General features: G+C 46.9%; 1 protein-coding gene across 2 annotated transcripts in view; it reads right to left on the bottom strand.

Annotated features, from left to right (window-relative positions):
* AGXT2 (alanine--glyoxylate aminotransferase 2) overlaps positions 1-22,172 on the bottom strand; it is a 33,380-nt gene extending 11,208 nt beyond the window's left edge. Inside the window, exons 1-8 of one of the 2 annotated variants that reach the window (XM_069745341.1) lie at positions 22,073-22,172; positions 8,282-8,352; positions 5,398-5,582; positions 4,825-4,948; positions 4,447-4,541; positions 4,199-4,292; positions 2,526-2,619; positions 1,247-1,347 (exon numbers count right to left, since the gene is read on the bottom strand). In XM_069745341.1, coding sequence (XP_069601442.1) covers positions 1,247-1,347; positions 2,526-2,619; positions 4,199-4,292; positions 4,447-4,541; positions 4,825-4,948; positions 5,398-5,582; positions 8,282-8,352; positions 22,073-22,124 — 816 coding nt within the window. In that variant the 5' untranslated portion in view covers positions 22,125-22,172. The remainder of the gene's footprint in view (positions 1-1,246; positions 1,348-2,525; positions 2,620-4,198; positions 4,293-4,446; positions 4,542-4,824; positions 4,949-5,397; positions 5,583-8,281; positions 8,353-22,072) is intronic. The other variant, XM_069745342.1, reaches the window with a different exon arrangement.
* Between the last annotated feature and the right edge of the window lie 702 nt (positions 22,173-22,874).

Below are 22,874 nucleotides of genomic sequence, written 5' to 3'. Positions count from 1 at the left end.
GAGTACCTCCTTCGAAACGCGTTGGATTGGTTCCCCCTGTTGCCAAGCCCGCCCTATCCGTGACGTCACGATCCTAGCCACGCCCCCTCCACACACCGCTATCGCTCCGGCGTTGCTTCCGGCCGGGGCACGCCAGGAGTCGGCGGTTCTTACCTATCCAGACGCCCCAGCGTTCAGCGCCTGTTCTGAAAACAGCCGGTCCCAGGACTCTACGTCCATCTCATATTGCAGCCCAGCACATCAGCCGACGTTAGTCTGGGACCCCCACTGCTCTCCACAGCCACTCGGACCTTCTATACCAGTAAGTGGATGTTACACTCATTGCAGGCACTCCATTGCTGTCGGTCCATAGTGGACATATCCTCATGTCACCGTAATAGGAGACTTCCAGTATACTATTCACTCTTTGGCCTCTTATACTTACTGTACTTAACTGTACGCCAGTGGTTCTGTCTAAGCCTCTGCATTCCACTTGGTTCATGAGCGCAGGTGGTTCATTAGTATATAGTTTTTTCTTTCAGACAGGGTATAGCACAGACCCTGCCACCCCACCAGCAGCTCTGTCCTCTTCTCTCTCCCCCCCTCCCTCGTTTTTTTCCCCTCATCCTCCTTTATTAGCCTATTCCCCTATTTCCTCCATCGTCCGTAGTGTACAGCGCCACTGTTTATTACTTTGAAAAATATTACTGGCTCTTTGCTTCCCTGCGCATTGTAGGCTGCAGAATGAGTGAACTGGGAATCTGTCAGTGAGCTTGTTCTGACTGGAGTTTTTAACTCTTGTATCTGTCTTCTTTTTTTTTAGCTCCTCTCAGTTGATTTATGATGTTATTAAAGTTCAAGTCAACTTTGATGTGGTCTGTGGTGATAAATCAGCTGAGAGGAGGTAGAAAAAAGGACAGATTCTGTATCCACCGCAGACCTCATGAAAGTTGAGCTGAACTTTGATGTCTTTGTGAAGTTTAACTGCAAAAATGATTCTTAGTCTGAAATTCAAGCATTTACGTAAAAAAAAACCGCCAGGAACGTGTCCACATAAAGAGGTCATACGGGATTCGAAAAAAAATGGCTGATTACTTCCTGTCTGAAAGTCACTTCAATGGAGCTTTGTGAGGTGCAATACCAGACACAACCTCCGGACAGGGGTGGCGCTGTTTCTGGAAAAAAGCAGCCATGTTTTTCTAATACTGGGGAAAAACTTTGTAACGTTTTCTATTTCTGCCACCTTTATATTTGTGGCATTTCTTACCATGATGGGCTCGGCCATAAATGCGGCTATCCTGCTGGCGCTGCTGGTTTCCAGGGTGTCCTTTAGCTGTTCGATATATCTGTCTTTAGCTTCACAGGAGCCTGTAGGAGAAAGGGTCACATCGATCAGTGGAACAGCGCCACCTAGTGTCCACGTTGTCGTGTAATTTTCCACAAGTTTTATGCACTTTTCCACAAGTTTAGATAACTTTAGTAAACTTTTTTTATATATATTTTATGCCCTTATTCCATTGTGATATGTCAGAAGATGCGGTCGCAGGGGTTTTCGTGGCCTGCAGAGCTTTATTTTGAGCGTTGTGGCTTTTTAGCCCTCTTAGGCTTCACTTAACCCTTCACATTAACCACTTCATGACATCTGTCAAACACGTCGGGTCCACACCACATGTTCATTGCTTCCTTAAGAGTTCCAAACTCTTGGGATCCTCTAGGGCGTGTCTTTAGGCTGCTCTGCATAATTACTCTGTAAGCACCACCCCCTTGGAAAATACCATAAAAATTAGCAGAAAATAAAATGTACCATATCTCTGGAATTATATGGTGGATTTAAAAAAAAAAAATGGAATACTCAGGAGAGGGAAAAAAGGCAAAAAAGGGACAACTTTTGACCGGTTGACAGGTGCTTTATAAATGGCGGGATTTTAATGGCCCACCTATTTGGGCACCCATTCCCTGATGCTTCATAGAAGAATGTAATTTTCACTATATTTTGTGGTATTTCAGTACGTACTACAGACGGTCATGGGTTCAAGTCTACTGTGAGAACTAAAATAAAGTAAATAATAAAAAAATGTTGCAATTACGGTATTTGAAATACCAAAAAAATCCATAAAAATTAAAAATACAAAAAAAAATAATCCATAAAAATGTAATAACCTCTTGGAAGGAAAAGAAAAAATAAAAGAGCAAAATTGATATTGGCCGTGGTGGGAAGGGTTAGTGAAAGTGACAAGACATTGATAACTTATCAGAAGTTCCTTAAAGGGTCTGTCTTTGTTGGATATTCCCTTTTTGCTAGAGGAGCCCATTAGAAATCAGTCGATCAGAAAGTACCGGTAGCAATCATCTATGACCTGGCCACAAGTGTTCAAGGTCCACACAGCGCCACCACTGAAAAAATGAGGTATTACATGATGGTCATTAAAATCAATGAGCTGCCTATACAAAGTATTGGCAGCCCGGTCCTCCACCTCTCTGGTCTGGGTAATGGTGAGGGCTGTGGTTTTCTATTTCTTATCTTCTTGACAGGACATGGTTCCTACCTGGAGAACAGGAGCAGGTCCGTGTGGTCTGTACTGGAGAATCTCGGCAGTGACTTCCACCCCAAATGCCTCGAAAAACGTCAGGACACATCGTCTACAAAGGAGACATTACAGAAATGATGCAGCAGGAAAAGACATTCCCCTCCCTAAAGTGATCCAGACACCAGGTGAAGATGGACTTAAGAAGTTATCCGCTACTTGGACAACTCCTTGTCATAACCCACACTTGGCCCTGATAAAATAAACAAGCCTCTACTCACCTCCTGTGCCGCCGCCGTTCCCGCGGTGTGGGTATTTGCTCTCCCGGGGGTCCCGTGCACTTGTTGGGACACGTGACCCCGGCGTCCAATCATCAGAGACGTCACTGTCTCCGCCTTCGGACAAATAGAACAGGAAGAGGAAGTTTGAGCTGTAGCTGATCCCTGACTTCCTCTTCCTGTTCAATTTGTCCGAAGGCGGAGACAGTGACGCCAGTGCTGATTGGGCGCTGGGCATCACATGTCACACAACCACACGAGAGTCCCGGGACAGTGAGTGCTGACACGGCGGGAATGGCGCCGGCAGGGCAGGTGAGAACATGCTTTTTTTTATCGGGGCCAATCGTGGAGTATGAGAACGGGTTGTCCTAATAGTGGAAACCCCCTTTAAGTTCACCAAGCATTTTGCTTACTTTCTGTGTCTTCTGTACTATTGCTGTACTTCACTCATGTTCTTAAAGAGGTCCTGCCACCTGGTCAAAAGTGACCAGTTTTGTTCCCATGTTATCCCCACCGTTCCCCTGAGTATTCTGATCTTTGTGTTTACTAAATCCACCATACGGTTCCAGAGATATGGCCTTTCTTGTTTCAATCTTTTTTTTTTTTTTTACAAGAGGACATTGCTCATGGGATCCTCTGGGGCGTGTCTTTAGGCCATTCTGCATAATTAACCGATGAGCCACGCCCCCTTAGTAAAGACAATAAATATTAGTTCTAAATAAAAAGACACATATCTCTGGAACCATATGACGGTTTTAAAAAATTCTGAAAGCGGAAAACTCGGGGGGGGGGGGGGGGGGGGGCGAGCGGGGGATACGGAAATAAAATAAGAGTGAAAACTGGTCAATTTTTAACCTAGTGATTTATTGTCTTTAAAGGGGTTGTCCCAAAATTAGACATTTATTATCTATCCATGGCATGGGACATGCAGGAGATTTCCTAGGTACAATTTTTGGTGACTTTTTGATAGCTTTATTAATTAATGATATATTAGTGGGGATCCGTCTTGAGCCGGGGATCCGTCTTGAGCCTGAGATCAGGTGATTGACAGAGCTCAAGTGCTGTGATCTCCTGACACAGCGCCATACAGTTAATAGTGGCTGTGTCTGGTATTGCAGCTCAGTACCATTCACTTATTTCCAGAATTTAAAGTGATCCCCTATCCGTAGCCTAGTCTCATGAACTTCATGGACCCAATGATGGAGGGATTATTTACTTTGCTAATTTTTATTTTCTAGGGGACTATTTTGGGGCATTTTGGCTCCTGATTGGAACGGATTGGTCCAAAATCTTGGCATATATGTGTATATATATTTAAGGTTTCCTTCCGGCAGAGTGCAATAGAAAGATCGGCTTTACTGGCTATCTGTGTCGTAAAACTGTGAAATCTGAGCTGAGAAGGAAAATTAACTTTACCGTATGACACCCAAAACCAAGCGGCACGTCAGGTTTATAGGCAGAAAGAGATGTCACGCCCAGGGTATAAGGACTGGCGCCGTGGTATCCGCTCCTGTGGAATGATAACACATGAGGCTTAACCAGATACACGGTCACTGCATGGAAATCACACCATCCCTACTGTACGTGTTAATGTCTGATCACTGGGGGTCCCACTAATCCGTAACTCCAGGGAGCGCTGCTCTGGGGGGAGGTCTATAACTTACCTTAAACTGATGATATCATAGTGGCCGGTGTGCAATCTTGCCATATGCAATGCGAGGTCATTCGCCTCTGACCCACTGTTGGTGAGATAGAGAGCCTGGAATAAGGAAAATGTATCTTATGATAATATCCATCAATCATACATCTATGATCCATCATCCATCTCTCCATCCATCCATCCCTCCATCCATCAATCAACTCCATCATCTATCCATCTATCCTCCCTCCATCCATTATCCATCAATCCTTCCATTCATCATCCACCATCCATCCATCATTCAACTATCCGTCCATCATCCATCATTTATCCATCATCCATCCGTGTTGTCTATGACCTTGTAGAGCATGTTGCCTGCTGTGATCAGGCAGAGCCGTGGTACCTTCAGCTTCCCGGGCAGCCGGCTCGTCAGCTTCTCCGCATATTCATAGAGTGGAGAATGGTAATAGATGTTGGTCGTGTGCCAGAGACGATCGAGCTGCTTCTTCGCGGCGTCTGTCACCTTCCTGCATGGAGACAAATATAAAGTGTGGCACCAGTGACCTACAGGAGGGGCCACGTTATGGTGCTGGATTTTGCATGGTTAGAAAGTTGCTCTGCAATAACTCCATTCACTTCTATGTATCCGAGCGCATGCGTGATCACAGCCAGCGTAGACCGTGAACAGAGCGGTCATCCTGTATGTGCATTACCGCTCCATTCACATGGGACCTCTGTTCCTAAATATCAAGATGGTAAATGCTGCTCATGGGACATCCCCTTTAATTGGAGGGTGTGCACCTTTTATTCCGGAGGACCCAACATGGCAGCTTATTTATTACACTGAGCGCCATGTAATGCCTCATTTCCCCTGTGGGAGTGCTGTGGAGAAACTGAGCACTTGATAAAACTCTGTGATAGGTGGCGCTATAAACCCCACCGGAGTATGTATAAGGGCAAGTTACAGGATACGTACGGGTGACAGTGTCCGACGCTGACAGTGACAATTCCTCCAAAGAGATCGAGGTAGCGCCGCCCCTCGTGATCGAACAACCACTGCATGTGTCCTTGGTGCAGCAGGAGGGGCTTCTTGTAGTACGCCAAGTACAATGCAGACAGATTTTTCTTGCGGACCTCCGCCACGCGTTCATAGGGAAGAGACTGGGGAGCAAAGGCCACAATGCGGTGATTATTGATACACGTGTATTATTCTCGCTACATCTTCATATCCACGAGCGACATCGGAGGCTGTGTCCATGTATCAGGCCGGGCGCCACATTATGTGTCATAGGACTGATCCCTAACTTACAGTGTCTGAATCACGAGTATAGCATATTGCCCCTCGGCTAAACAAGCACAGACCTCAGAATGGACCACTAAAGTCATACAGACCCAGAGCACAAGCCCCTGAAAACAGAACATAAACCAAACCCCTAAATATAGATCACAAATTAGACATCCTAATAAATACAGACCCAGAACCATATCCACTAATAAATCCAGTCCCCAGACCATACCTCCTAAATAACAACCCCAAACCAGACCTCATAAATTCATATAGATCTCAAATACAGATACAGACCCTAAACCTAGACCCTAAATCAGAACCCCTAATAATAACAGACCCAGAACCATATCCACTAATAAATCCAGACCCCAGACCATACCTCCTAAATAACAACCCCAAACCAGACCTCATAAATTCATATAGATCTCAAATACAGATACAGACCCTAAACCTAGACCCTAAATCAGAACCCCTAATAATAACAGACTCAGAACCATATCCACTAATAAATCCAGACCCCAGACCATACCTCCTAAATAACAACCCCAAACCAGACCTCATAAATTCATATGGATCCCAAATACAGATACAGACCCTAAACCTATACAGAACCCAAATCAGAACCTGCAACAATAACAGACCCAGAATTATATCCACTAATAAATCCAGACCCCAGACCATACTTTCTAAATAACAACCCCAAACCAGACCTCATAAATGCATACACACTGGGAACCAGGCCGTAAACCAGTCTTCATTAATACAGACCGTTAAATCAGACCCTAAGCTAACACAGACTCCAAACCAGATATTGTACATAACAACCCCACAATAGACCCCCTAAACTAATACAGACCTGATATCAGACCCCCAAAATAAATATAGATCCCACACCATACCTCCTAAATAACAACCCCAAACTAGACCTCCTAAACTAATACAGTACATACACCCAAACCAGACCTCCTAAAGAAATACAGACCCAGAGCAGAACCCCTAAAAAAATGCAGACCCTAAATTAGACCCTAAATAAATACCCGAAAATCAGATGCTAAGCTATAACTGACCCCACACCCAACATATTAAATACAGAATCAAACAGGACCTCCAAAATAAACACAGAACCCTGAACTAGCCCACCTAAACTAATACAGACCCTAAACTAAGCCACAAACCAATAAAGACCGCAAGCCAAACCTCCTAAATACAGGTGCATCTCACTAAATTAGAATATCATCAAAAAGTTAATTTATTTCAGTTCTTCAATACAAAAAGTGAAACTCATATATAGAGTCATTACACACAGAGATCTATTTCACATGTTTATTTCTGTTAATGTTGATGATTATGGCTTACAGCCAATGAAAACCAAAAAGTCATTATCTCAGTAAATTAGAATACTTTATAACACCAGCTTGAAAAATTATTTTAAAATCCGAAATGTTGGCCTACCGAAATGTGTGTTCAGTAAATGCACTCAATACTTGGTCGGGGCTCGTTTTGCATCAATTACTGCATCAATGCATTGTGGCATGGAGGCGATCAGTCTGTGACACTGCTGAGGGGTTATGGAAGCCCAAGTTGCTTTGATAGCAGCCTTCAGCTCGTCTGCATTGTTGGGTCTGGTGTCTCATCTTCCTCTTGACAATACTCCATAGATTCTCTATGAGGTTAAGGTCAGGCGAGTTTGCTGCCAATCAAGCACAGTGATACTGTTGTTTGTAAACCAGGTATTGGTACTTTTGGCAGTGTGGACAGGGGCCAAGTCCTGCTGGAGAATGAAATTTACATCTCCAAAAAGCTTGTCGGCAGAGGGAAGCATGAAGTGCTCTAAAATTTCCTGGTAGACGGCTGCGCTGACTTATAGTCTTGATAAAACACAGTGGACCTACACCAGCAGATGACATGGCTCCCCAAACCATCACTGATTGTGGAGACTTCACACTAGACCTCCAGCAGCTTGGATTGTGGCCTCTCTACTCTTCCTCCAGACTCTGGGGCCTTGATTTCCAAACTCGCCTGACCTTAACCCCATAGAGAATCTATGGAGTATTGTCAAGAGGAAGATGAGACACCAGACCCAACAATGCAGACGAGCTGAAGGCTGCTATCAAAGCAACCTGGGCATCCATAACCCCTCAGCAGTGCCACAGGCTGATCACCTCCATGCCACGCCGCATTGATGCAGTAATTGATGCAAAAGGAGCCCCGACCAAGTATTGAGGGCATTTACTGAGCATACATTTCAGTAGACCAAAATTTCGGATTTTAAAATCATTTTTCACGCTGGTGTTATAAAGTACTCGAATTTACTGAGATAATGACTTTTGGATTTCGATTGGCTGTAAGCCATAATCATCAACATTAACAGAAATTAACACGTGAAATAGATCACTCTGTCTGTAATGACTCTATATAATATGTGAGTTTCACTTTTTTTTTTTAATTAACTTTTTGCTGATATTCGAATTTTGTGAGATACACCTGTAAATACAGACCCCAAACCAGACATCTTAAATAACAACCCCAATCCAGAGCTGCTAATATAATATATTTTAGATAAGACCCTCACCTCATATTTCTCTGGTACGAAGTCACAGGGCGGCATCCTGGGCTCATTGCCTGATAAACATCTGCAATACACTGATAGATAGAATCATCAATATCTGTCATCTGTCTATAAACATGCTTCATTATAAAGCTAATAGTAATAATAAAAGTTGCACGATTCCTTTCATGGATTACACGACAACACATCAATACTTGTGGTTCTTCGTGGTAGAAATAGTGCAGAAAGCAGCTACAAAGAGCATCTATTACTCCAGAAGACCCAGCATTCGACATCTTATTGACTGCAGTGAAAGCCCAAGAGATCTCTAGGAATTTTCCAGTTTACTACTTTCTTGGCAACAGAGGAGGCTGGAGAGTGTCAAAATGTCAGCAAGAGACAAAGAAGTTTGAAGACAACAGAAAATTATGGAGGAGGGCAGAGAACTCTTTCGGGGAAAGAGGCGTCTAGACAGGACAGAGGTGTCTAGGTTTTTAGAAGGGCAGAGGAGTCTGAAGAGGACAAAAGTGTTTGGGTTTGGAAGAGAAAGAAGGTGTTAAGAGGACAGAGAAGTCTGGAGAATGACAGAGGAGTCACAAGAAAGAGAGGGACAGAGGAGTCTAAAAAGGACAGAGGATTCTGGTGGGGACAGAGGCGTGTCAACAGGACAGAGTTGTCTAACGGGTGGGTGGCAGAAGTGTCTGGAAGAGACAGGAATCTGAAGCGGACATAGGCCTCTGTAGTGGAAGAGTAGTCTAGAGCAGGACAGAGAAGATTGGAGGACATAGGGTAGTCTAGAAGTATCTGAGGGAGGTCAGAGGAGTCTGGAGGGAACTGAGGTGACTGGAGGAGACAGAGGAGTTTAGAAAAGACACAGGATTCTGGAGAAGGACAGATTAGTGTAGAAAGGACAGAGGAGTCTGTAGAATGACAGAGGAGTTATGAGAGAGAGGACAGGATTCTGGAAGACGACACAGGAGTCTGGAGGGGACAGAGGAGTCTAGAAAGGACAGAGGATTGTAGAGAAGGGTAGAAGAGTCTGGAGAATGACAGAGGAGTCAAGAGAGAAACGTGACAGAGGATTCTGGAGGACAGAGGAGTAAAGGGAGGACAGAGACGTGTCAACAGGACAGAGGTGACGGACGGGTGACAGAAGAGTCAGAAAGAGACAGGAAACTGAAGGGAACAGAGGTGTCTGTAGTGGAGGAGTAGTCAGGGGTGGGACAGAGAACACTGGAGGAGCAGAGGAGTCTGGGGGCTATCAGAAGTGTAGGTGGGAGGTCAGCGGAGTCTGGAAGGAACTGAGGTGACTGGAGGAGACAGAGGCCTTTAGAGCAGGACAGATGTGTATGATTAACAGAAGTCTTGAGAGGACAATGGATTCTGGGATGGTGAAGCGGACTCTGCCCACCGTCTCGCAGTGAGGCAAATACTATTATGTTGGGCTTGTTGCCCCAATGATTTTGCACTATTATATTGTACTGTACGGTTCTATTTGCCGGGGAAAGATGAGAAGATTTATGTTTCCAGTCATCACATGGACTTATGTTCAGTGCACTTGTCTATGGTTTACTTATTCCTTTCCAGCCCTTCATTCTGTGTGTGGTGCCTGAGTTATTCTAATGAGCAGATTAGGCGCCACAGAGATGGGCAGAGGCTGTGAGTGACAGAAATTATTTAGGGGCCGGTTTCCCTTCCTTCTGTGTCAGGACCATGTCACTAATAGCAGCTTGCAGATGTGTAGTGACAACTTCCTCTGCGACTGTCACCCACCGTGGAAGCAAATGGCAATGTGAGCTGTGGCACACCTGCAAAGGTGGAAACATCAGAGAATTTTTCATATATTTGATAAAATATTGTTGTTGTGCCTCCATATTAGATGTAAGTAAAACCATGATAACCGTCCTTATGGTTTGATTTCTTGTCCTGGAAATTATGTATGCTTGGGGCACACTACAGAGGGTGCAGTGACTTTTGGTCTGTCCCTGATACATGGGGACAAAGGAGACTGGTGGTGAAATGGTGCCTGGAGGAGGTCAGAAATGTCTGGAGATGGATAGAGGAGGCTGGAGTGAGGCAAAAAAGCTTTGGTTGGGACTGAGGAGGCCTGAGGAGGAGGACAGAGGAGTCTAGAAGAGGAGCAGGAGGACAGAAGAATCTGCAGGAGGAAGGAGGACTGTGGAGTCTGGAGTAGGAGGACAGAAGATTCTGGACAACAGAGGAATCTGGAGCAGGACATAGAATTCTGGAGAAGTGGGACAGGGGAGTCTGAAGGAGAGCAAAGAGCAGAGGCGTAGCTAGGGTTTTGGCTCAGGGGGGCGAAGCTTCTGAGTGGGCCCCTAACCAGGTAACCGTGATTACAACTCGGTGACGCGCCCTAATAGAGGAGGAGAATCTCAGCAGATGACTGCGCTGTTACTGAAGATAATCTATATAAAGACCAAGATGGATATTACCGCCATATGGTCAGTAGTAGATACCAGCCCTACAGAACATATAAGAGATCATAGCACAGTTACAGATAATGTCTTACCGCTGACGTTCTTTATAATGGAATCGTCACTTTTCCTGTGTTTTCCATCTGGCCCAGACCGACATGACAACTTCTTCCAGCAACGACTCGGCTGCAGAGAATACAACAAAGACACGTTTCACTTCTCATATTCCAGCCCCATCACCATCTATTCCCAACCTGCACAAACTCCTCATCCTGCTGATACCCCAATACTGAGCATCTGCTGCCGTATGTGACCCTATTACTGCACCTGATACCCCAATACTGAGCCCCTGCTGCCGTATGTGTCCCTATTACTGCACCTGATACCCCAATACTGAGCCGCTGCTGCCGTATGTGTCCCTATTACTGCACCTGATACCCCAATACTGAGCCACTGCTGCCGTATGTGTCCTTATTACTGCCCCTGATACCCCAATACTGAGCCGCTGCTGCCGTATGTGTCCCTATTACTGCACCTGATACCCCAATACTGAGCCGCTGCTGCCGTATGTGTCCCTATTACTGCCCCTGATACCCCAATACTGAGCCTCTGCCGTATGTGTCCATATTACTGCCCCTGATACCCCAATACTGAGCCACTGCTGCCGTATGTGTCCTTATTACTGCACCTGATACCCCAATACTGAGCCGCTGCTGCCGTATGTGTCCCTATTACTGCCCCTGATACCCCAATACTGAGCCGCTGCTGCCATATGTGTCCCTATTACTGCCCCTAATACCCCAATACTGAGCCGCTGCTGCCGTATGTGTCCCTATTACTCCACCTGATACCCCAATACTGAGCCGCTGCTGACGTATGTGTCCCTATTACTGCCCCTGATACCCCAATACTGAGCTGCTGCTGACGTATGTGTCCCTATTACTGCCCCTGATACCCCAATACTGAGCTGCTGCTGCCATATGTGACCCTATTACTGCACCTGATACCCCAATACTGAGCCGCTGCTGCCGTATGTGTCCCTATTACTGCACCTGATACCCCAATACTGAGCCGCTGCTGCCGTATGTGTCCCTATTACTGCACCTGATACCCCAATACTGAGCCTCTGCTGCCATATGTGTCCCTATTACTGCCCGATACCCCAATACTGAGCCGCTGCTGCCATGTGTCCCTATTACTGCACCTGATACCCCAATACTGAGCCGCTGCTGCCATATGTGTCCCTATTACTGCACCTGATACCCCAATACTGAGCCGCTGCTGCCATGTGTCCCTATTACTGCACCTGATACCCCAATACTGAGCCGCTGCTGCCATATGTGACCCTATTACTGCACCTGATACCCCAATACTGAGCCGCTGCTGCCATATGTGTCCCTATTACTGCCCCTGATACCCCAATACTGAGCCGCTGCTGCTGTATGTGTCCCTATTACTGCCCCTGATACCCCAATACTGAGCCGCTGCTGCCATATGTGTCCCTATTACTGCCCCTGATACCCCAATACTGAGCCGCTGCTGCTGTATGTGTCCCTATTACTGCCCCTGATACCCCAATACTGAGCCGCTGCTGCTGTATGTGTCCCTATTACTGCCCCTGATACCCCAATACTGAGCTGCTGCTGCCGTATGTGTCAATATTACTGCACCTGATACCCCAATACTGAGCCTCTGCTGTCGTATGTGTCCCTATTACTGCACCTGATACCCCAATACTGAGCCTCTGCTGCCGTATGTGTCCCTATTACTGCCCCTGATACCCCAATACTGAGCCGCTGCTGCCGTATGTGTCAATATTACTGCACCTGATACCCCAATACTGAGCCGCTGCTGTCGTATGTGTCAATATTACTGCACCTGATACCCCAATACTGAGCCGCTGCTGCCATATGTGACCCTATTACTGCACCTGATACCCCAATACTGAGCCGCTGCTGCCATATGTGTCCCTATTACTGCCCCTGATACCCCAATACTGAGCCGCTGCTGCTGTATGTGTCCCTATTACTGCCCCTGATACCCCAATACTGAGCCGCTGCTGCCATATGTGTCCCTATTACTGCCCCTGATACCCCAATACTGAGCCGCTGCTGCTGTATGTGTCCCTATTACTGCCCCTGATACCCCAATACTGAGCCGCTGCTGCTGTATGTGTCCCTATTACTGCCCCTGATACCCCAATACTGAGCTGCTGCTGCCGTATGTGTCAATATTACTGCACCTGATACCCCAATACTGAGCCTCTGCTGTCGTATGTGTCCCTATTACTGCACCTGATACCCCAATACTGAGCCTCTGCTGCCGTATGTGTCCCTATTACTGCCCCTGATACCCCAATACTGAGCCGCTGCTGCCGTATGTGTCAATATTACTGCACCTGATACCCCAATACTGAGCCGCTGCTGCCGTATGTGACTATATTACTCCACCTGATACCCCAATACTGAGCTGCTGCTGCCGCCGTATGTGTCCCTATTATGGGCAGCACGGTGGCTCAGTGGATAGCACTGCAGCCTTGCAGCGCTGGGGTCCTGGGTTCTAATCCCACCCAGGACAACATCTGCAAAGAGTTTGCATGTTCTCTCCGTGTTTGCGTGGGTTTCCTCCGGGCACTCCGGTTTCCTCCCACATTCCAAAGACATACTGATAGGGATTCTAGATTGTGAGCCCCAACGGGGACAGTGATGATAATGTGTGCAAAACTGTAAAGCGCTGCGGAATATGTTAGCGCTATATAAAAAAAAATAAAGAAGAAATAAAGATTACTACACCTGATACCCCAATACTGAGCCGCTGCTGCCGTATGTGTCCCTATTACTGCACCTGATACCCCAATACTGAGCCGCTGCTGCCGTATGTGACCCTATTACTGCACCTGATACCCCAATACTGAGCCGCTGCTGCCGTATGTGTCCCTATTACTGCCCCTGATACCCCAATACTGAGCCGCTGCTGCCGTATATGTCCCTATTACTGCACCTGATACCCCAATACTGAGCCGCTGCTGCCGTATGTGTCCCTATTACTGCACTTGATACCTCAATACTGAGCTGCTGCTGCCGTATGTGTCAATATTACTGCACCTGATACCCCAATACTGAGCCGCTGCTGCCGTATGTGTCCCTATTACTGCACCTGATACCCCAATACTGAGCTGCTGCTGCCGTATGTGTCCCTATTACTGCACCTGATACCCCAATACTGAGCTGCTGCTGCCGTATGTGTCCCTATTACTGCACCTGATACCCCAATACTGAGCCGCTGCTGCTGAATGTGTCCCTATTACTGCACCTGATACCCCAATACTGAGCCGCTGCTGCCATATGTGTCCCTATTACTGCACCTGATACCCCAATACTGAGCCGCTGCTGCCATATGTGTCCCTATTACTGCACCTGATACCCAAATACTGAGCCGCTGCTGCCATATGTGACCCTATTACTGCACCTGATACCCCAATACTGAGCCGCTGCTGCCGTATATGTCCCTATTACTGCACCTGATACCCCAATACTGAGCCTCTGCTGCCGTATGTGTCCCTATTACTGCCCCTGATACCCCAATACTGAGCTGCTGCTGCCGTATGTGTCCCTATTACTGCACCTGATACCCCAATACTGAGCCGCTGCTGCCATATGTGTCCCTATTACTGCCCCTGATACCCCAATACTGAGCCGCTGCTGCCGTATGTGTCCCTATTACTGCCCCTGATACCCCAATACTGAGCCGCTGCTGCTGTATGTGTCCCTATTACTGCCCTTGATACCCCAAGACTGAGCCGCTGCTGCCGTATGTGTCAATATTACTGCACCAGATACCCCAATACTGAGCCTCTGCTGTCGTATGTGTCCCTATTACTGCACCTGATACCCCAAAACTGAGCCTCTGCTGCCGTATGTGTCCCTATTACTGCCCCTGATACCCCAATACTGAGCTGCTGCTGCCGTATGTGTCAATATTACTGCACCTGATACCCCAATACTGAGCCGCTACTGTCGTATGTGTCCCTATTACTGCCCCTGATACCCCAATACTGAGCCACTGCTGCCGTATGTGACTATATTACTCCACCTGATACCCCAATACTGAGCTGCTGCTGCCGTATGTGTCCCTATTACTACACCTGATACCCCAATACTGAGCCGCTGCTGCCATATGTGACCCTATTACTGCACCTGATACCCCAATACTGAGCCGCTGCTGCCATATGTGTCCCTATTACTGCCCCTGATACCCCAATACTGAGCCGCTGCTGCCATATGTGTCCCTATTACTGCCCCTGATACCCCAATACTGAGCCGCTGCTGCCGTATGTGTCCCTATTACTGCCCCTGATACCCCAATACTGAGCCGCTGCTGCTGTATGTGTCCCTATTACTGCCCCTGATACCCCAATACTGAGCCGCTGCTGCCGTATGTGTCAATATTACTGCACCTGATACCCCAATACTGAGCCTCTGCTGTCGTATGTGTCCCTATTACTGCCCCTGATACCCCAATACTGAGCCGCTGCTGCCGTATGTGACTATATTACTCCACCTGATACCCCAATACTGAGCTGCTGCTGCCGTATGTGTCCCTATTACTACACCTGATACCCCAATACTGAGCCGCTGCTGCCGTATGTGTCCCTATTACTGCACCTGATACCCCAATACTGAGCCGCTACTGTCGTATGTGTGCCTATTACTGCCCCTGCTGTGTGGTTCTGTGTGCTCTCTAAATTCTAAGGCACCCCTCTATAATATAGCAATGCCAGTGCCCTAGAAAACAGTGCCCATATTTTGCCCCCTAGAAAGTAATATTGTCCTGTGTGCCCCTTTGATAGTACAAGTAACCTGAGTTCCCCTATAACAATAAGTGCCCACTTTACATTTAATAAAGTCCTGAGTCTCCCCCCTGTACAGCTCCCCTGTACACAGCATGATGCTCTCTTATACACAGTATAATGCCCCCTTAGTAGCCTCCAAACTGATGGCTCCATCACTGTATGATGCCCCTCTAGATAGTCTCCATATAGTATAATGCACCAGATAGTCCTCCTCAATATAGTATAATTCACCAGATAGTCCTCAATATAGTATAATGCACTTCCCATAGGCCTACTCTATATTGTATAATGCACCCCACATAGGCAGACTCTATAGCACAAGGCAGCACCCATAGGCAGACTCTGTAGTATAAGGCAGCACCCCATAGGCAGACCCTGTATTATAAAGCAGCACCCTTAGAGGCAGACCCTCTATTATAAGATAGCACCCCTATAAGCAGACCCTGTACTATAAGGCAGCCCCCATAGGCAGACCTTGTAGTATAAGGCAGCACCCCTATAGGCAGACCCTGAGGTATAAGGCAGCACCCCCATAGGCAGACCCTGCAGCATAAGGCAGACCCCCCATAGGCAGACCCTGTAGTATAAGGCAGACCCCCCCATAGGCAGACCCTGTAGCATTAGGCAGACCCTGTAGTATTATGCAGACCCCCCCCATAGGCAGACCCTGTAGTATAAGGCAGACCCCCCATAGGCAGACCCTGTAGCATTAGGCAGACCCCCCATAGGCAGACTCTGTAGTATAAGGCAGACCCTGTAGTATTAGGCAGACCCCCACAGGCAGACCCTGCAGTATTAGGCAGCCCCCCATAGGCAGACCCTGTAGTATTAGGCAGACCCCCATAGGCAGACCCTGTAGTCTTAGGCAGACCCCCATAGGCAGACCCTGTAGTATTAGACAGACCCCCCATAGGCAGACCCTGTAGTATTAGGCAGACCCCCCATAGGCAGACCCTGTAGTATTAGGCAGACCCCCTCATAGGCAGACCCTGTAGTATTAGGCAGACCTCCCATAGGCAGACCCTGTAGTATTAGGCAGACCCCCTCATAGGCAGACACTGTAGTATTAGACAGACCCCCCCATAGGCAGACCCTGTAGTATTAGGCAGACCCCCTCCATAGACAGATTCTGTAGTATAAGGCAGCACCCCTTAAAAAATAAATAAATACTCACCTCTCTTCTTCCTGGTTCCTGTGCTGCTCTGAGCTCCCGCTCATCTCGGCGCCGGCCAGTGACTCGTCGCGCCCCCTGTCAGCGTTGCCGACGTCAGACGCTGACAGGGGGATGATGGGGGAAGGGGCGCAGCGCAGCACTCCTTCCCACATCATTGCAGTCAGCTGTATCGGCTAAATGCCGGTACAGCTGACCCTGCGATGACGGGCAGGTGGCCCACAGCTAGCACCGGGCCCCCTGCCTGCTCAGGGGCCCCACAGCGGCCGGCGGCAGAGCAGGGAGATCGATTCTCTCTGCTCTGCCGCAGAAGGTAACTGTATCGGCGCGCTGCGTAGCTACGGGTGGGCCCCCTCTGAGCACTGGGCCCGGGGCCACCGCACCCTCTGCCCCCCCCACCCGGTAGCTACGCTACTGGCAAAGAGTCAGAGAAAGTTAGAGGGACCTCCAGGGTCATTGTTTCCAACCCCCTGCTCAATGCAGGATTCCCTAAATCATCCCAGACAGATGTCCGTTCATCCTCTGTTTGAAGACTTCCATTGAAGGAGAACTCTCCAACTCTCACTGTCAAAAAGTTTTTTGTAATATCTAATCTGTATCGTCTCCCTTTCAGTTTCATTCCATTTTTTCTCGTGTTTCCATGTGCAAATGAGAATAATGATGATCCCTCTACACTGTGACAGCCGTTCAGATATGTGTACGTAGACAGCTATTAAGTCTCCTCTCAGTCTTCTTTTCTGGAAGCTAAACATTCCCAGATCTGTTTCTCATTTCCAGTCCGCTCACCATCCTGGTCGCTCTTCTCTGAACTTGCTCCAGTTTTTCAATGTCTTTTTTAAAATGTGTTGCCCAGAACTGGACACAGTATTCCAGATGAGGTCTGACCAAAGAGGAGTAGAGGGGGATAATTACTTCACATGTTATACAGTAGACTCTATGCTTCTGTTAATGCAATCCAGAACTGTGTTTGCCTGTTTTGCTGCTGCATCACAATGTTGACTCATGTGCAGTCTGTGATCTATTAGTATAACAAAGTCTTTTTCACACTTGCTGTTGCTTAGTTGTATTTCTCCCATTCTGTAGATGTCATTTTCATTTTTCTTGCCCAGATGTAGAATGTTGCATTTCTCTCTGTTAAATACCATTGTATTAAATTCACTACCCGTTGTATCAACATAGGAGTCTGGATGAAAACAGAGCCCTCTGGAGCGGACAGAGGAGGCTGGAGTAGGTCACAGGAGTCTGGTGGAGGGCAGAGAAGTCTGAAGGAGGTTAGATGAGTCTGGAGGAGGTGGACAGAGAAGTCTAAAGGTGTATATAGGGTTTTTGTTGGGAAGAGGTATTTGGAGGGGTCAGAGGTGCATGTCTGAGGTTTGTTCCCCTCTCTCCATTGGAAACACCTGGATTCCTTGGCAAGTTAATGTGTTTGGATACTTAATGCCACTTGTATAGTTGACTTTAAAGAGAATCAGTGAGGTTCGAGCTTAGAGACCTGCACCAAAGTCATTAGTGTGATTTGCCACACATGGGCTGTGGACATGACTTAAATCTTCTGGGACTCAATAGATAATCAGTACCATAGACTCTACCTTCCAATACTGGGGTCTCGCTGTGTTTAGCAGCGGGCGTTTTTGTCGTCCTTCCAGGCCCTGTAATCTGGCTGCAGGTAAGTTATAACCTTGCTCCACTCTGCAGCCTCAAAGAGTTAAAATACAATTTCAGCTCTTCTCCCTCTGCACAGCATGTTTTTCTTGTTATTTAAGGGGTTAGATGTCAAGGGTCATAATCTGGGCTCACTGCTGTAAACCTTCCACAAACACTGTACACGTTAATAAGTAAACGGAATCCCTGGAGAATGCTGGAGCTGGATATCTGTGTATCCATAATGGCGGGGGCCACCATTACTGCATGGCAAAGTTTGGCCTTCCAAAAAAAATTATATATATATATATATATATATATATATATATATATATCTCCTATATGACTGACCCGTAGAAGCCCTATACTAGTGCGAAACGGCCGTCGTCAGTACCTGCACACACCTGTCTTCACACCCCCGAGCCATGAAGATTTTACACTGTGATTGAATAAAGGTTAAACTATTTTAAGGATCGGTGAGTGCTGCCCATTTCTTCTTTGCTTTATGGACAGTATTTCAATGTTTTCTCAGAGGAGCACCTGAGATCCGGAGGCTAAGCGTCAATGAGCACACTATGTTCAAGGCACTTTGATCCAGTGAAGTTGGCAGTGCTGTCTACTATTTACCTTTTGATTGACATTATATATATATATATATATATATATATATAGTCTGTTTTAACACTTCTCTCTTGGTGATGGTTCTCAGATAATTCATGACCATGGACATGGCACTGTGCAAGGTTTAGGTTGGTGGTACACTCGCATGATGCCTGCGGGACCTCACCCCATTACTCTGTCTTTGCCAGCTTGTCTTCTTCCCATAGTTCATCCAGATGTCACCTCTTCCCCAGGTAAATGACTGATGCACCTAGCCATCCCCATGATGTAAAACATGATTAATCACGGCAGGAACCTTCTTGTAATGCTTTGTGGACCAGTTCTGATGCTCACATGCCCATTGTAGGCACTTTCGGAGGTGGATATAGGCCATAATAGGCATCTGACTTTTCTTTATACGATGGGTGAACTTATATGGAAATCGATCAGCAAGGCTTCAAATTAATGGCTGCCGAATAAGCTGTTGCATTGGGCAGAGGAACCAGACAGGGTTGCCCCCTGTATCCTCTGCCCTTCCGACGCTCCATTGAACCACTGGTGGCCATCATCAAACACTCTGGAATAGTCAGATTTAAATGTGGGAACTTGGAAGAAAATGTTGCACTTTACGTGGATGACACCCTACTATTTCAGGCTAATGCAGAAACCTCTCAATGGTTGTCATTGACACATTTGGGCAACAATTCGGACTGGTCATTAATTGGACCAAATGTGAGAGATTGAACCTAGTTCCCCTGGTAGATAAATGTATACAGAAGATGGAGTCATGGTCCAAGCTAGTATCATACATAGTGGGCAAGTCCAATTTAATTAAAATAATATGGATGGAACAATTATTTTTTCATTTAGAGTGACATGCCAGTGTAAGGAGACTTATAGGTCATGCAAGGCTCCTTATTGGAGCATACGTCTCCTTACACTGGCATGTCAGGCATGACAGTTTCCAAAAGGAGAAATGTTACCTCTTAGACCCCAGTCAGGGGCCTCTCATATCTCATATAGTCAAATCAGATCTCTTGCTTTGCACTGATGAGGGGCAACACCCCAAAACGTGTCTGGTTTGGCTTTTATCCTAAGTCATGTGGCAAGGTTCTTTAAAGAGTCGATATTGAGTTTTAGAACTGCTACTTGGAAAACGTGGTGCTTGAGTTCAAGTTCTCACTGAAGAGACAGTGTTTGTGTCTACATCGTAATTTGATAATGTGGACCCTGCAGCGGTATGTCTATAAGGTTAATAGCTCATTCTGACAATTGACATGGAGAGGGGGACCAGTCCACATAAGGCTGAGGTTGGAAATTCTTCAGAGAGGAAAAGACGATGGGGGGGGTAAGCATCACCTAACCCATATTTAAAAAATGTTTCCCTCCAAAATTCAGCACTTTAGAAGGTGGCAGAATGTTGGTCCATACCGACAAAAGGAAATTTCTACAATTTTGAGGCTAATCAGTTCAAAGCTTTATTGTTTCAGGTACCGACCGTGTTCCTGTTAATTCATAAAGTTTGACAGAAATCATGGGATTGGAGAAGTTACTAAGAACATCCCACAAGTCCTGCCATATACCGGGAACACCCAACAAGACCGCAATGTATCGGGAACACCCCACTAGACGGCCATATACCGAGAACACCCCACAAGACCGCCATGTATCGGGAACACCTCACAAGACCGCCATATACGGTTAACACCCCACAAGAGCACCATATACCGGAAACACCACACAAGACCGCCGTATTCTGGGAACCCCACAAGACCTGCCGTATACCGGGAACACCTTACAAGACCTGCCGTATACTGGGAACACCTCACAAGACCTGCTGTATACCGGGAACACCTCACAAGACTTACCGTATACCGGGAACACCTCACAACTCTTGCCATATACCAGGAACACCCCACAAGACTTGCCATATACCTGGAACACCTCACAAGACCTGCCGTATAACTGGAACAACCTACAAGACCTGCCGTATACTGCGAACACCTTATAAGACCTGTCGTATACCGGGAACACTCCAAAAGACCTGTCGTATACCACAGACACCCCACAAGACCTGCCGTATACTCGAAGCACCCCACAAGACCTGACGTATACCGGGAACACCTCACAAGACTTGCCGTATACCGGGAACACCTCACAAGACTTGCTGTATACCTGGAACACCACACAAGACCTGCCATATACCAGGAGCACCCCACAAGACCCGCTGCATTGCAGGAACACTTCACAAGATCTGTCGTATACCGGGAACACACCACAATACCGCCGTATACCAGGAACACCCTACAAGACCTGCCATATACTGGGAACACCCTACAAGACCTGCCGTATACCGGGAACACCACACAAGACCTGCCATATACTGGGAACACACCACAATACTGCCATATACCGGGAACACCCCACAAGACCTGCCATATACTGGGAACACCCCACAAGACCTGCCGTATACTGGGAACACCCCACAAGACCTGCCGTATACTGGGAACACCCCACAAGACCTGCCGTATACCGGGAACACCCCACAAGACCTGCCGTATAGCGGGAACACCCCACAAGACCTGATGTATACCGGGAACACCCCACAATACTGCCATATACTGGGAACACCCCACAAGACCTGCCATATACTGGGAACACCCCACAAGACCTGCCGTATACCGGGAACACCCCACAAGACATTTGAAAATGTTAATTTTGCAGATGCACTGACTGGTCATCTAAACCTCAGCATTTAGTCCTTTTACCCATTTTTCCTGCTTCCAAATCATCAACTTCAAGAATTAATTATTTAGAATTGGTCCGAGAAGAAAATCCATCAACAGAAGATGAAGAAGAATCACAGATGGACAATGACAACAAAGTCCAATCTGTGACTTGATCACATAGTGAGGCGTTTACTGAATGATCGAGTACAAGGAATGAACTTTATTCTCCTCATTCATCTGTGATTGCTCCTGATCTGGGAGCGTAGCGCTGGTGATGATTTTTCTTCTTGGACCATTTCTGATCCTGATGTTCTCAGATACCTACGAGTGAAGACTAAGGGCAGTCCGCTGCACCAGAGGCGATCCTCCTACAACGTCACTTACCTGAGCGGAGGCGGCGTGGAGCAAAGAGCTTACGTGAAGTTAGAGATCTCATGGTGGCAGCGACCGTTGTGTCAGCAGGCAGAAAAGATCCTCACTCTTGAGATTGGGAAAGAGGTGGAGATGGGGGAGGAGAAGGCAGATCCCTCCCCACTGTATGAAGGGCTTACTGTCTGACACTTTTTTTTTAGGAGAACCTGTCACACATGGAAGAGGAAATATGTAATTCCTTAGTCCTAATGATCCATGCCAAGATTTTATACTGTACAGGATCTATATATCAAGAAACCAAAGTGTCCTCCTACCAGAATGAAGTGTGAACAGGCGCGAGCTGCTACAACTGCGTAGTATACAAACCAAAGAGTACAGCAGAATACAGCAGCCTCCGTAAGCGCTAAAAAGGGCAAACATTGACGATAGGACATTTGGATGCATCAATTAGTGATGAGCGAGCACTAAAATGCTGGAGTGCTTGGTACTCCAATCGAGCAGGTCAATGCTCCTTTCGAGTAACGAGTATAATGGAAGTCAATGGGAAACTTGAGCATTTTTCTGAAATACCCTCCCAGGAGGTCTGGGGGGCAGGAAAATCGCGGAAATGCATGGAAACAGGGCTCAAACAGAATAAGAACAGCATGGAGAAGACACCTGGACGCAGCAACCTGGGAACAACGTTGTCAGAGTATTACGCCACTTTTTTTTTTGACAATAAAGCATCCAAAACTGAAGATAAAATGGATTTTTCGGGAAAAATGGAAAAATTGTTAGGAAACATTCTTTTCTGTATAATGACTTGTATATAAGG

Source organism: Ranitomeya imitator, chromosome 1 (genome assembly GCF_032444005.1).
Source record: "Ranitomeya imitator isolate aRanImi1 chromosome 1, aRanImi1.pri, whole genome shotgun sequence".
NCBI lineage: Eukaryota > Metazoa > Chordata > Amphibia > Anura > Dendrobatidae > Ranitomeya > Ranitomeya imitator.
This window is presented reverse-complemented; position numbering and strand designations above follow the sequence as displayed.